At 46.4% G+C, this 15,824-nt stretch overlaps 1 protein-coding gene across 1 annotated transcript; it reads left to right on the forward strand.

Moving 5' to 3' along the window:
• On the forward strand, nucleotides 1-14,549 carry ITPRIP (inositol 1,4,5-trisphosphate receptor interacting protein). The gene is made up of 2 exons (XM_010227360.2): nucleotides 1-108; nucleotides 12,685-14,549. The coding sequence occupies exon 2, from the start codon at nucleotides 12,698-12,700 to the stop codon at nucleotides 14,345-14,347; it is 1,650 nt and encodes a 549-aa protein (XP_010225662.2). The 5' UTR covers nucleotides 1-108; nucleotides 12,685-12,697; the 3' UTR covers nucleotides 14,348-14,549.
• The last annotated feature ends 1,275 nt before the right edge of the window (nucleotides 14,550-15,824 follow it).

Consider the following 15,824-nt stretch of genomic DNA (forward strand, 5'->3'; position numbering starts at 1 on the left):
GACTTCCTGACTGCGCTTCAGTGGTGGGTGACTGAATTCAGCCTTCTCTGCATCACACTGATAATAGTGATGTGACATTTAATGAGCAGCTGTGAAGTCCTGTAGCAGGTAAGTGCTCCAGGGGTCATTCTCTTTTCCTCAATTTGGAAAGCCTCTCTCAAGGAGATCTTGAGCCTTGCAGCAAAAAATGCCAGAAGGAAAGTGGTGTGACTCATGTTTAGTAACCTTTGTGTTGTTCCTGGTAGCAAGGGCCAGACAGCCCTTGTGAAACCCACCTGATGTAGCAATACTGAGAAGGTTTATTTTGAAAATGGCTTCAGTTTGGAAGTTCAACGTTAAAAGCTTCTATGTTCTGGCATTCAATCTAGAAAGTACCAGTCTGTGTGGTATCACACTGTGTGGTACCTTTGGGGATGAGGACAGCAGAGGGTGATGCCAGAGAGGAACAAACAGGTCTAGGCTTTGCTGACAGCAGCTGCTCGTGCATTTACTGACCTGCAGGAGACTTTGCCAAAGGTACCTCACCCAGCCCAAGAGAGTGCTAAATCCCCTCTTCCAGATGTTGGGGAGATCTGACCCCTGCCTAGACCACCTCAGCATTGTGAGGGATGACAGCAGAGCCAAGAGCTCTGCTGGAATGGAAATCAGATAGCCGCTTTTACAATTTGGCCATGTGTAGGGTATTAATGGTCCAGATTAAGTTTGTATCAGGAATCCTGGGAAACCCACTGAAAGCAGAGCTGTCTGGCGAACCCCAGACCTTGGGCAATGCTGCATCACAAGTGTGTGACAGCAGGCTCGCGGGTAGCAGTGCTAGGAAGGGAAGCAATGGAGCTTGTGGTAAAGGGAGCAGCTAGAGTAGGTGGAATGTCTTTCTACAGCTCTGAGTACCTATTTCACGTATTTCATGTAATTTCTTGTTTGGCATTTTTTCTGGTTCTGCTTCTGTCCCGGGCTCTGTCTGTCCCCTTCTTCCCATCCCAGTTACTTCAAAGGGCTGCTCTGCACTAGCAAAACTCTGCTCTGAAGAGTTTTCTCTAACCTGCCTGGATCAAAGCTAAGAGCTGGCCCTTTGCCATCCTCCTGTATGTAAATGAGAAGCTCTTTCTTTCCTCCACCATCTTTCATTGCTATCCCTTTTCTAGAGGCAGGTTTTTCTGGCTGATCCACCACATTATCTGTATCAGGGATATTTGCCTCAGGGCAGAGATGCTTTTTCAGCACATACAGTGAAAACATCTGATGCACCCCACTGCAATGCATGTGGCTTGGAAAAACCAACTTCATTTGGCAAGGCTGAGGGCTGCAGAAGCCAGCCGTTTCAGAATTTAAGCCAGCTTAGGCACCGTCTCTTGATTCATATGGTTATTTCAGTTGCCTGGCAAATAAAAGCATACCGTTCTTTCCCTTTCGGAACTATGATGTAGAGCACGTAGAGAAGGTTCTTGTGCTCAAACAGAAATGGGACGTGTGCTAGCTGTGAGACATCAGCTGAGCCAGCTGTGCAGCCAGCTGCACCTTTCCCTGGGTTGCTCTAAGGGATGGTGGTGCCATCACTTGAGAACATACAGTTTGGAGACAAAAGCAGGTGGGAAAAAAAAATCAACCTCTCCTGGCCAGCGACTTTTGTGTTCAGTTCAAAATCATAGGGGATTTGGTAGTGTTTGGTGGGCACCTGATTAGGAGTGGGAGCAAAAAGTTCCCAGGATGCCAGCAGGAAAGGAAGCAGCTCTCTAAGAAAAAATACTCTGTGTATGTGCCAGATTCTCACCAGGGCTTATTCCTCTGCTTGGAAAAAGCACTTGCAGTGATTAGGAGAAATTCCTATAGGGAAAGGTAGTTAAGCAGTAGTCTGGACTGTCTTGTAAAGCAGAGATGGTGTTTCCTGGAAGCTTTACAGAACAAAGTGGACAAAAATTTGCCAGAAACCATCCAGGCAGCATAGGCCCTGGATGTAGGCAGGGAAAGAGACTGTGTTGCTTCTTGAGAGCTCTTTTATCTTTAATTTTTAAGCTCCTGTCAAATGTTAATATAGACCAGAAATGGGGCTGAGGAGACATTCTCAAGCCTCCTGTGAAACATATTGTTTACAATATAGTGCTTCCCTGAGGAGCTTATATTTGTGTGTGTATCTGCATCCAAATATATGTATGTTGATTTTTAGAGTGAATGCTTACCTCCCAAATCACTAACTTGACTGCCACTGATTTCAGGTGATTTCACTGGAATTTTCCATAGTACTTCTGAAGCTGCAGATTGTTAACACATTCATAACAACTAAAGGACACATTTATTTCTTTGTGAAAGTTAGTAGGGGCAAGGATGAGCTAGGTCTCTACTTTCTGGGTAGCTGAAATCAGTCAGCAAACCCTTCCCTGGCATGAGGAGACAATGATAGGGGTATTCACCTCAGGTGCAAATCTCTGTAGCACATTGTGATGTAAGTTAATCTGACACTGTAGATGATTTAAGGACAGAGAGCTTTCCTGCAGGGCTACCTAGAGAGTTAGTTATACTCAGTCTAAGTATCAATGCATCCCTCATCTGCAATCAAAGTTGAAGGGCAGTCTGAAGGCCCTGGCTGAAGCCTGTCTCACTTCCTTGTTGAGCCGTAGGCACTCACGCTTGGAACCAGCCCCAGCTGAGAATCGTAAGGCAGAAGGAGTTGTGGGAGGAAGTACTGACCTAGGGGGGTATGTCTGCATCGTGAGTCATCTAAAACACGTTCTTAGCTCAGCCTTGCATTTGCTGTTTTCCTAGAAGCTTTCAGATGGCGATACGGAGCTTTGAGCTGTCATTGCTCCTTGACTGCCCTAGCAAAGGGGATTTTGTGCCCGTGAGCAGGGGCCCCACAGCTATGACTCACAGTTCCCGCTGCACAGTAACTTAGCCTTCAAGTGTGACAAAGAGGCTGTCCCTTGGCTTCCAAATAAAGCCTTCCTTTGTTGTACTTAGGTTTTAAAGGAAGCAAGCATTTGTGTTCACCATGTTCACATGTCCCAAATGAAAACCACGTGGCTTCACAGCCCTCACATGTGTTCAGTACTTTTGCTACAACAGTGAATATTGCATCATTTTTATCCCATGAAGGTTTTCTCAGTTCTTTTCCAGGATTCAGTTCAGAAACTGTTCAGGGAGAGGAAGTACTTAAAGATGGCTTCTTTTGTTGGAACTGAGCAAAGAACACATGAAATTATTATGTATCTTTTGAATGCATGTAGCAATAGGCAGGTTTTGGAGTCGCACCCTAGGGTGAAAATGCCTCAGATACTGCGAGGATGTTTCATGGAAATACTGCACAAAAGTGGGACAGTTTGTTTACTTGTATGGTTTTGCTTTTCTCCTTTGGATTGTATTGGTTCAAACTAGTTTTAAAAAAGCAGGGTTAGCCAGCGATATTCTGCAGCCAACATATTTGTGTGTATGAGTGTTTCTTGGCTTAATAGTTATAAACATAAAAACTGCCAAGAAGGGGCTTACCGCTTCTGAAAGCATTCATGTTATTTCTTCTGTATTTGTAGAGCCATCAGGTAGCAAAATAAAAGGGCTTGTTTTTTCCTGTATTCACCTGTCTGTAGTGTGGAGGGCCTCTGCTTAGGTGAGGGCAGTCATTCCAATGAGAGCAGAGGAAGCAGAACGTTGCCCTAAGAGTGCTCTCTCTCTCTGCAGCATTTTCAAGCATTTTCAGAGTGTTGGGTTTTTCTGTTTTGGTTTTGTTTTTCTTTATTGGGGAACTACAACATCTTTATATAAAAGCTAGGATTTTAGGCAATGGAATAAAGCAGGGCTTTTCATTTTGTGGTGATGTTTTTGCTATAATAGGCAGGTTTTTTAATACTTTTCCTCCCTAACTGCTTGCATACCAACAGCTGTAACTAGTTTTCAAAACAATAGTTCAATATCATAAACCCCCCTGGTCCCACCCAATGTTTTTGAGCCCTATTTAACTAGGTAGGTGGGTCTACAGGTCGCCTGACATAGCTGTGCTACCCTGTCACTGATTCGAGAGTATGGTGGAGCAGTAGATCTTGAATCAAGCAAATTCCCATCCCACAATGACAATTTTTTGTTGTGCATATTAATGCAGAAGTGTGACAACTCAAGGCTTTCCACTGCCTCTAATATGTAAATGCTCATTGTTAACGTCTGAAATTAGACCTTGTAGTTTCACATGTAAAACAGTCATTCTACGAGTCATATCTGAGCTATGCCAATTGCCACATGTGGATCCACATTTCTGGGATGTGCTAGAATGATGTATCCCTTCTGGGAAAGCAGCTTTCTAATGATGCTTCTTCCAACCCTTAGAATAATGAAGCAGTCATTTGAATGTATGTACAAGATATAGTTAATCGGGATGGGCAGGCATACAGAGATATGCTTCGATTAACCTTAGGATAGGTAGAAACCATCCTAAGCCATCAGAGTAACCACTGATGTAAACTGTGTTGGATAGATTTTCTCCACCCTTTGGAAAATGGGGAAAAGGAGGGTTGATCTAAAGTAGCATCTTTGCAATTGAATCGTTTTGTGTATTCTCACATCCCCCCTTACTTCCTTTCCTATGGGGTGACTTTTTCAGATCAAACAGCCACAGCTGCCTACGTGTGCGAAGGTAAAAGTTATGTGACCGAGAAGCAGCAGGTGTGTGTGAGCCAGGGAGTGTGTGTGCTGTGACACTGCTTCATATATTGCGATTGGTACTATCAGGTCTTCAGTAAAGCAGTGAGGGGGTTGTTGTCATTTGTGTCCATCTGCAGTGATGAAGGGTTGTGCAAGGCAGTGACCAGCTATTGTCCTAGTGCCTGTCCCATTCGGTTATAGGGGAGGGAACTCAGACTGGTGAGCCAACAATTTCTTTTTCTTTTTTTTTTTTTTTTTTTTTGGTGGGACTTTCTTCGTAAAACACAAAAGTTCAGTCTACTCCAATTGTTCTCCTCACAATTAAAAGGCAGAATTTGTTTGGCTTGAAAAGTGAAGCTGTTCCTGGCTGGGATCCTACCACAACAACTAAGTACGTGGGTGGGAGCCACATGCACACGCTTCCTACCTTTCCCCTCATGCCTCCCTCGCAGCCAGTGGCATGTTGCAGGTTGTACAAACCCTTTTCAGCCCTAGTGGGGGGACCTGCAGCATTGCACAGCATCGTTCAGGCTGCAGGGAAGCCTGCTCACCACACTAACAACTTTGTCTTAGGGTTTCCATGGACATCCTCTCTTGTGCCAGCCTTAACAAGAAACAGTGTTTCAGGGGCATGACCAGCTTTTGCACTTACTTAACAGCTATTATACCTTTTCTTGACAGGGGCTCCTAGCCTCTGGAGCAGAAAGGGGACACTAAAATCATGTTCTTGTCAGTGGAATGTGAAGTGGTGACTTAGAAATATCCAGAAATAAAGAACTTGGAAATAAAGCCTCCAACTTAGTGGCGAAACTGAAAATGTAGCAGGTACCACATGTTTGGTGTTTTTTGTTTCTTTGTTTTTTTGAAAAGAGTCCTAGGAGGCAAACAACTCCCTTTATGCCACAGGAAGAGAACCCTTTCTTTTATGTAGGCTTTGGGGACAGAGGAAGAGGGACCAGGGGCTTTTTTGGGAACATCTTAGAAATGCATCTCTATGCAAAGAAGGCTGAGGCAGAAGCAGAGGGGATGATCAGGAAATATCTTAAATCCTACTTCAAAGAGGGGATAGTGAGAGGGTGGAAACAATCTGTCATACCCTTACACACAGCAGTCATTGGGAAGTCAGGGGCTCAGACTGCAGCCAGGAAGATTTAACTAGGCATGAGGAAAAGCTTCCTAAGGGCAAAGATGGTGAAGGACTGGAAGACATGAGGGAAACTCCCTATCCTTTTCAGAGTAAGTCAGACCCTCATCTGCTTGGAATGACAGTGGCAAAATCAGTCCACACCTGGTGCTCTGGAAGTCCTTCCTGCGGGATGTGCTGGGGCTCTCAAAGCACCCTCTCTCCTGGACCCAGGACCATGCGGTAGCATCTGTGCTGCTCACGTGCTTATCCGCCCCTAGTCTGCCTGTGTATGGGAAGGGAGGTCTACCAAGTCCTGTACACAGGATGAGCATCAGCATTTCCATGGAAATACCTGATCTGCTGACCTTGGGAGGAAAATATTGCTTCCGAATGTCCGCAGCAGAGCTGCTGAGCAGGATGTCCGACGCAGGCCATGCGGCTGACCCCGCTGGCACCGGAACAGGCCTGAGACAGGATGTTCATGGATATTACGAAGGCTGACATGTCCTCAATCAAATGGCAAAACAATAGTTATCAGGCAAGTGGCCTTGTCCAGCTGCTGTCCTATGGCCACGCATCTAACCTGGGGTGCGCCTTCCTGGACATGTTCTGGAAGGCAGTCGCTCTCGCCTGTCTCATTACGTACTGCCTGGTGAGCGAAGAAAGTGCGTGGTGTGAAGCAGGAGTGGAAGCACCGGAGCTGTAAGGCACTTACAAAGTCTCTAGGGCCATGTGGTCCTGAGGTCCAATCGCTTGCTCTGCCAAACCTCCCTTGTGTAAGCAATCCCCAGCAAGTTATCCCCACAGGCTGACTTGTTCTTATTTAAATACAGTTCTGGTTCCAGTCTCAACACCCAGGCCTCTACACCTCATACACTGGTCCTTTCCATTGCTGGCTTTTGTAGAGAGCGAAAAAGTGAGATTCATCCCATCTACCCAGGCAGAATCAACTCTGACTGTGCTGGCAACAGAAATTTGGTATTTCATAGCACTAATTTAATGTTCAAAAGGGCAAATCAGAATGTGGGTTGTAGCTGCCGTAAGCTGGTACTTTTTGTCCTCTGTCAGTAGACATGCATGCTGTCCATAAACTTAATTCAAATTCTTAGCATGTGAGGCAACATGACAAGCTGGTGCTGCTAGGGCTGTGCTGTTTTCTGCCTCCCTGTTCTGCTGGCTGGTCTCCCTGTGCTGCAGCGTATGTGAGAGGGGAGAGCAGGAGGCTTCTCAGAGCCTGTAGTCCTCAGTAAGAGGAGGCCTCTCTGCCACAGCGTGGCAGATCTCTGAATACCTGCAGAGATGGCACGTATATGCAAACTGCAGAAGGCAGTGAAGTATTGCAAAGGCTTTTAAGCAAGCTGAAAAGCTGGCTTTTATATGTATATATCTGTGTGTGTATATATTTGTATACATATACATAAAAATATATTAAAGCTATTTCTGTTTTGACTAGATCTTCTTAAGCATTCTTATACTTATAACATTTCTTATGCATTATTATGCATTATAAGTGTTTTCAGAGTATCTGCTTGAAGGCTTAAAGGCTGTTTGAAGAATCACGGGTCTCCCAGAAGCTGAGTGATTAGGGAATAGGGCTGGGCTGGGCTGGGCTAAGCTGAGCCCCAAATCCCTATGATTGCAATTCACATCTTCCCCAGCAGCAGAGTCCCAAGTGCAGTTTAGTGGCTGTTCTGAGTTATTAATTTCTCCAGTCAAAACATGCAGGAGAGCCCATTCCAGACCTCAAGGACCTCCCTGAAAAGACTGTGAAATCATATTGGTCCGTATGAAGTCCCGGTTTCAAAAACTTGTCAGCTTTCAATGAAGAAAGCTCCCAGCTAGCTGCAGTTTTTATCATCTCTTCAAATCGCCTCTTTTTTGCAGCCTACCAAACCGAAACACAATGAGGCAGCCACCTATTCATGGCCTTTTGTGTTACCCAAATCGCAGGAAGTAATCGAGTGTGTCATAAATGACGTCTTAGCGTATTTCAGTGTATCACTGAACCACATTCAGTGGCTGGGGTTTTTCTAATTTAAGAATTAGAAAATGCATCTGGAATTATCAACTTGCTCTTACTTGGTTTGTTGCTGAACATCAGCCATAGCATGTTTTGCTTCCCATGATTCAAATTTTAAGCAGGAGAAGCATGAGAAGCTTCTGGGGAAAGAAAGGAACCATTAATGAAGGGGAAATATTCTCCCATGTCTTCACAGAAGGGAGATGTGAGAAGATGGAGTGTTGTCTGGGCTCAGGGCATACCAGCTTGGCCACCAGCTTACAGGGAGGCAATTTTTCAGTCTGCACGGTTCAAATCTCTTCCATTTCCTTTGCCAAGACCCAACAGGCAAAAGATCTGAGGACCACTTAAGAAATAGGACTCAAAAGCTAAGGATATCTTAGATGGAAGGGGCAGGACATTATTTTAGCTTTGTGCATTTTCATCTCTGCAGAGGACCTTGATGCTCATCAAGAGACACCCTGTAGCAGGGAGGCTATGGGAAGTGGGAGCCTTCACCCTCCCACAGGATATGTAGCCGCCCTCGAAACAGCCTGCACAAACATCTCATAACAGGAGAAGAGCTCACTGATACTCCCTGGCAAAGAGGAGGGATTCAAGGCACAAGCTGAAGGCAAAGTTGACACATAAACCGTCACTAAGCAAAATCACTTACTTCAGTGGGCACCCCAGACCCCAACTGCCCTTCTTATTTCATGCGGCCAATGTAGGGGAATTCAGCCCACTCTTCAGAGCAGAAGGCAGAGACTGCCCTCAGCCATTGCTTGACCCCTTCCTGCCTGTGCTAAGGTTTATGCACGTGTGCAGTTAATGTGCTGGTTCCCTCTCCTTGCAACACACTGAGTTTAACTGTGCTACAGACAGGCAGGTTAACCAAACGTTATTGAATCATGCACCACAGCACGCTGAGAACAGCTAGTGTGCGACCTGGGCTCCTTGTGCATGTGTGATCATGGCAGCCTCCTCAAGTGCATCATCACGGGAGCCCTTCCCTCCCCTTCGCAGGGTTCCCTGCATCATTCAGGGCCTGCCCTGGGCTTGCTAAAGGGCTGAACAGGATCCTGTAGCCAAGAGGCTGCTTGAAAGGATGAGGCTAACTTGCCTGGGAGCTGAGCATTGAAAGCTGCAGCTGCACTTGATGAAGCCTTTGAATATGCAAAGTGCTGTAGGATGCTACTGATAATTGCTTCTAATTGAGTAACAGAGCTATCAGCTACTTTTATCTCTCTGTGCCCTCACTCCTCAGCTGAAGAGCAGGGAGGATACCTGCCCCCTCACTTCACAGGGTTATTTAGAGTGATATTTAACTTTAAAATCTATGAGGCATTCAGGTGCTAAGGACCACAGAAATGCCCAGGAGGTAACTAGTTATTCTGGTGTTAGAGACGGGTTTGAACAAACAGTGTCAGGTGTTCACTTTCCATAGCTACAGCCACTGAGCACGAGCTGCTCTGGGCAGGAGAAGAGATGGTTGGGTCCCACATGGCACTTGCTCTTGTCCCTCTTCATTTTCCTGTGCTGCTTTCCTCTTGCTGGTTTGTGCTCTTGAGATCATGGGAGGTGAGATCTTTGCTCTCTCATCTGGAAAAAGCCCCAGCAAGCTCAGGGAGGGGCCTGCATGTAATGCCTCGAGAACCAGTGTACTAAGTTAGGGGAGATTTTTGGAGTCCTGAAGCTACCACAGAAGAGTCTGCAAAAAAAAAAAAAAAAAAAAAAAAAAAAGTTGGATGGAAGCCTAATGCCAAGTCTAGGTGTTTTCTGCACTTTGAATTGAAGAAAGTTAACAGAGACGGAAAATTGAAAATGGTTGAAGATTGCTTTGAGAACTTGCTGTTTAAAACCTCATGTCTACATTGATTGTATGTGAAATATACACTTTGTAAATGCTTGAAGCATAGCAAAATCTGATGTATAGATAAAGCAGTGCTGCTTCTTTTTCTTAATCTTCTGCATGGAAACATTTGTACTTTCTCCCACTCTCCCACACAAAAGCTCTTTCAGCCAGGGCATGCGTAAATATTTTTATCAGCCTAATTTGCTTGGGCTGAACTTAAAAGTAAAGGAAGAGAGTGTCCTTTGTTATGGGAAGTGCTGGAAGCATCCCTTGTTATGGGAAGACTACCCTAGCAGGCAGTGCTACTGGTTTCACCTCTATTATTTAGTCTTTCCCTACTAGCCAGGAAAGCTGCATCTGCTGAGGTGTGGGAACCCTCTGCCTGTGCCATTCTTGTAGCTGTCATGGCCAGACTCTGCTGACATTGGTCACAGGGCATCATTCTCCTTAAGCCTTAATTGAGCTTCTTGTTTGACTTCAGCTACTCTGTCTACCATGGTATAGCTAAAGCAGTCTGCATTTTCTGGGGTGAAAGCTGCTTGTGCTACAATAATAAAAGGACACTTCTGACAAGGATAAGTTTCTCTGTATTAAGGCTGAAAACAGATACTTCTCTTGCCTATTTATCTTCCTACCTGAAGATGTTCTCATTCCAAGTTTTATTCTGACTCTCTGCCAGAGATTGATGCCAGTACAGGGGGCTTTACAGTAGGAAGAGGTTGTGTACAAGCTTCCTAACCTAGTCCTGCAAAATCCATCAGGATTGTCAGTGCAACCCAGAATTAAATCAGCTGCTCCAACCAGTGATGGACCGGGGGGGATCGCTGGCCTGTGCTGTTCTGCTAGCAGAGCTTGGGGGCAGTAACCTCTGGAAGTGGTGTGGCTGTGGGTAGCTGGGCATGGGAGGGTCTTGAAGGGTACAAGAAGATCCAAAGGAAGTTGGCTTCTTACAGCCTTACGCATTTAGGAAGTATCACTGCAACAGTCAAATGTGTCATCCGCAGGGACAGCGGCCCAGCAGGGCAGAGTAGCAATGTTACTCCCCAGGATGAGGCACCTGGCACCTGGCCATGTTATTTTTAACATTGGAAAGCAGACGTGGTCTGCAAGAAAAGGAACTCACCAGCATTTCCTGCCCTGCCCAGCAAACTGATAAAGCTCTTTGCAATACAGGGTGAACCCAGTTTATTTTTAAACCGTGGCCAGACATGGAGCTCAGCGAATAACTGGAACACCCAGCTTTGAGCATTAATTCAACTTGATTTCATTATCTGGTGACTGGAGTTCATTTAAGTGTAGAAAGTGTGATAAAGGCAGGCAAAGATCTCCAGAGCAAGGCTGGTGTAAGTGCATACATCTGTGCATATATATGAGATCTAAAAAACACAGTTGTTAGTAAATGTTACACAGGGAGGGGCAGTTAACATTATCCTGAGCATCATGTGAACCTTCTTGCGGCTTGGACAATACATCTCAATCCTGTTCCCTTCCCTTGCTATTCCAGTCCCAGCCCTCCCATAAGCAAAGATAATTGCCTGCTGAAGGACACATTTTCCATATGCAGTAAGTGCACCCAACAGAAATCTAGGTTCCTGCCATCAAAAGGCAGCAGCTTATAATGCACTAACGATAACAAGGCCCACTTGAATGGATATATCTTTGCATGCACTCTTAAGGCACAGACGAGATTGCCAGGGATGCTCTCATTCCTGGATGCTGGGACAGCAAGATTTCTATGGCACTTAAGCAAATCTCCTGCATTTCTCTAATCTTTCTAATCGCCCTGTGCTAGAACTGAGGGGAGATGTTGTGAGCTTGTCACTTCTGAGCATTAGGTAACATTCCCAGATTGTCCTGCCCTGGGCAGGCATGTGGGATACTGATAGAGATGCCAGCCCTCAAGATGCAAAAATGCCAGCTGGGAGGAAGAAGCCCAGGCTTTAGCCTGAGCATACTCTGACCCAGACCTCTGGGAGGCTGCATCAGGGCCAAGTCAATGCACTGGTAAAGGGACTGTGCCCAGGAAACTAGGAGTTAAATTCTTTCATAGTGAGCCCCAAGACATGAAAAGCTTTAAGTGTGAAGTCCAAGTACCAGAGCCAGTAACCACACAGAGCAATGCCAAAACACCATGGTCTCCTCAGGCATGGCCAGAGGCAGTGAAAGGGGTAACATGTGGGATGTGCAGGCAGGTGAGCAGAGTGGCAGCAGGACCCTGGATACATTTCACAAGGTCGAGGCCACCTCAGATAGGGGCAAGCTGGCTCAGTGTACAGCTGTGAAGGGGTTGTGCAGAGGAGATTGTTTAGATCAAAGCAGTGGTGTTTACTAATGTCTTCCATGGATAAATAGCTGAGTAAGGACCAAAAATAAACAGCCTGATGCTTTTAAAACCATTAAGTTAAAAGCAGCCCTTTCCAGTTTAGCAATGTCTCTGGCTCTGCGCTTTTTCCAGGGTCCACAGTCATGAGGCATCATAGGGGCAGGGAAGGATGTGCTGCGGTGTGATCCTGACGCTGGTGAAGCGCAGCAGGAGCATTGCCTGTATGGCGTGCTGGGAAGCACAGAGCTATGCAGGTTTGTTCCCACTTGGGCACCCATAACCACTGGCAGTGAAAATTGCTGTGATCTGAGGTAGCTCTGTGGGCCCCTGACAGGCTGCACACAGGTGATGAAGATAGCCCAGCTCATGCTGTTGCCATGTCCGCTTTACTGCAACGCTAGTCTCATGTTGAGGGACAGCAGAGGTCCTCACCGGCTCTGGTTTTCTATATCTGGGGTATACATTTTTTTCCTTGCTATCCAGTGAACTTTCAGGGAGGCAAGAAGAATGTACCTTCCCACACTACCCCACCAGTATTGCATGACTGTAGCAAATACCTTCACATCTTTGGGTTTTAGAAGTTGATTTGGTGATGAGAGGAGGAAACTTTCACCCTCACAATCCAGAGAAATGATCTAATCTTGCCAACCCCTTTATTTCCCCTCATGTAAGCAGGAAGTTTTTTCATTTTTCTTCTTGATGAAATATAGTCCAGATCATGGGTCATTTTTCCTTTCTTTCTCCTTCTTCTCCTCCAGGGAAGGAACTGCCATGCCTGTGGGAATCTTCCGGGTGTGCCTAGTGGTGATTACTGCTATCATCAACCACCCTCTCCTCTTCCCTAAAGAGAATGGCACCATCCCTGAGAACACAGAAGAAATCATCCAGAAGATGAAGGAGCGAGAGGAGATCCTTCGACTGGAGAAGCTGCGCTTGGAGCAGGAAATCGCAGGACAGGAAGCCAGGCAAAAGGCTCTGGAAAAGGCTGCAAAGGTAGTGGAGGAAAGCAAAGAGGAAAAGGTGCCATGGGATATGTGGACTGCTATTTCCTTGGTCATATTCCTACTGATCGAAGTCTGGAGGCAGGATTTCCAAGAAGGGAATTGGCAGGACGCAGGAGGCGAAGAAGATGACATGGCTGTCCTGGGGAAAGCATTTAAAGGAGTGGTCCTCCCCAACAAGGCCACCTTGGCCAGCTTTTATGAGAAACGCATCCTGGGGACCACTGGAGACATGGCCAGGATGCGGGAAATGGTAGAGGGTTTTGCAGACGACTTGCTGGAGGCCTTGAGGAGTGTTTGCAATCGGGATGCTGACATGGAAGTGGAGGACTGCATGGGAGTGGGGAGCATGTATGAGAACTGGAGAGTGCGCAAACCTTTCGTCTGCGATCTGATCGTGCCTTTTGCCCCGCCAGAGCCGTACTGTTTCCGGTCCCAGACCTGGTGCTGTGGTGATTCTTTTCCTCCAGATGAACAAGGTTATGGCACTATCAAGGTCTGCAGGGCAGATGAAGATGCGGCAGGCTGCATCTGTGACAAGACTAAACTGGGGGAAGATATGTTGTGCCTCCTCCACAGCCAAGCCAATACCACCAGGCCCAGCAGTGAGATGGAAGACCTACTGTGCTTCAAAAATACTCAGTATTTGGATGCAGACCAAGTCATGAAGTGGTTCCAGATTGCAGTCACCAAAGCCTGGAATAGAATCTCCCACAAGTATGAATTCGACCTTTCCTTCAGCCTCCTGGACTCCCCAGGGGCCCTAAAGATAAAATTCAAGTCAGGGAAATCAGTCGCCTTCAACCTCACCCCTGTGGTGCAGTACGAGAACTCTGATGTTTACTTCATCTCTCATTTCCCTCGAAGTGGCCTGGCAGGAGACCTGCCCTCCAGCACGCACTGGTTTCTTACCTTCGCAGTATATGAGAGGAGATTCATCCAGCTGGTTTCCAAAATGCTGCCTGCCAACGCCTGCCATGTCAGCTGCCTTCAGATCCTCTCCTTCCTCCATGGGAAGCAGTGCAGCCTCACAGGTCCAAGTGGACTCACCAACTACCACCTGAAGACAGTGCTGCTGCATCTGCTGCAGGCACGTCCCTGTCAGGACTGGGCTCCGGAGAAGCTGGAGGACCGTCTGCAAGACATGCTCAAATTCCTGGAGAAATGCTTGCATGAAAAGAAACTCCACCACTTCTTCGTTGGCAATGGGAAGATACCAGCAGAGCTGGGTTTCCCCATCATATTCCAGAGGGCTGAGCCTCTCAACCTTTTCCGTCCCTTTGTGTTACACAGGGATGTTTACAGGAAAACAGTGGACACGTTCCACGAGATGCTCAGGAACACATCTGCACTGATAAATGAATACACGGTGCACATTCCCCATGCGCACACAAATGGGATCCATAAAGAATCTCTTTAACCAAAGCCAGCAGGAAAACACTTGTTTCTCTAATTACAAGTCAATAGGGCAGCTTTCGAAGCCTCCTAGAAGGCAACTGACTTAGCCAATAGAGCTTGTCTGCAGCTGAAGCTGTCCAGGGCTGTGGTTCCTACAGTATGGGAAAGAGCATATGGAGAAACTGGAGATGTGATGTAAAAATGAGTCTCTGCTCCACGGGTGTGCTGGCTGGGTTTTATGCAGCTGAGAATATGTTTTTCTATTTTGTCTCAGTCATGACACAGTGGTAATGAGCAACCAGGATGTGTAATTTATTCAGATTCCTGCAATGCAAACAGTAGTGGTGGACAAAAGCTTCTCTTTGGAAGGGGCAGATAAGAAAAGGTGGAGGAGTCAAAGAAAAGATTTGGGGATTGCAGGAGCCTGCTTTAAAACAGCAGAATCTCTGCAACTCTCTGTGACAAAGTGTGACATGAAACTCAGTGCTAGTGCCCAAGGTCCCACGTGCAGATATCAACTGGAGATCTTTAAATCAACTACAGTTATTTAATCACAAGGGAAAGGCAGTTGTAGAAATAACTGTTTGATGGGACTTGCAGCAGTAGTCTTGAAAGCTTGTCCTGTCCTTTGAAACACCCCTTTCCTGCACCCTGCACATTTCTTCTCCATGGGAGGAATGTAGCAGAGCAGGCAGTCTGTTTCTTCAGACCATTTCATCTGAGTCTTTCATTTCCTTCACAGTATTATGGCTAGTGGGATCTGTTCTTGATATTTTCCATAGTTACCTTAGGTAAAAGAGTGAAACGCTCTGGTTGGCTTTTTGGTTTATTTGTTTGCTTTCCTTATTCCTGGGCAGTGACCAGCACAGACAGAAATGACAGCTATAGAGTTTTGCTTTACTTTAACAGAAGAAGAAACTTTCCAAAATTGTCCTGTAAGGAGCCCAACCACAGCAGTTTGCTGGCAAGAGGAAAAAATCACCCTCTGAATGAGCACATGACTCTCCCAGCATGATTTTAATAAGGTCAAAGCAAGCAGGGTGGCTCTAATTTGGGAGGAGGGGATGAAAGAGGTACACGCATAGCACAACTTAGAAACACCATCTCTGCACCTGCCTTGTGGTCTGTCTGTCATGCCTTCCACTCCCAGGTACCCAGGCAAAAGCTGCTGTCTGCCTCCATGTAGGATTTTCTCCATCATTCTTAACATTGCTGCTCCAGTGAGGTTTGTTGTCGGGAGCCACACCTAGTGGACCATAATTTGTTGAGGTCAGAGCACGGTAGGGGAGTGACAGTTTCTGCGGGCTTTCAAGACAGGAGAATCTCAGGGTTTATGTTAAAGCAGCACAAAGATGAGGTTCCCTCAGGAAGCAGCATGTTACTGTGGTGCTGGGGGGTACTGAGCCCCAGCGAGGTGGCCTTGTTGGAGGCGAGGGCTCAGTGTGTCCTCTCCTCTGTGCGCTTCGTGTGGGCATCAAACTAGCTTGTCTGCGCAGAGC

The sequence above is a fragment of the Tinamus guttatus genome, unplaced genomic scaffold, assembly GCF_059628265.1.
Source record: "Tinamus guttatus ecotype Peru unplaced genomic scaffold, ASM5962826v1 Tinamus_guttatus_pri_ptg000314l, whole genome shotgun sequence".
In the NCBI taxonomy this organism is placed as follows: domain Eukaryota; kingdom Metazoa; phylum Chordata; class Aves; order Tinamiformes; family Tinamidae; genus Tinamus; species Tinamus guttatus.

Bases quoted from the DNA above. Each gene is read 5' to 3' on its own strand.
- ITPRIP (XM_010227360.2), top strand. From the start codon at position 12,698: ATGCCTGTGGGAATCTTCCGGGTGTGCCTAGTGGTGATTACTGCTATC.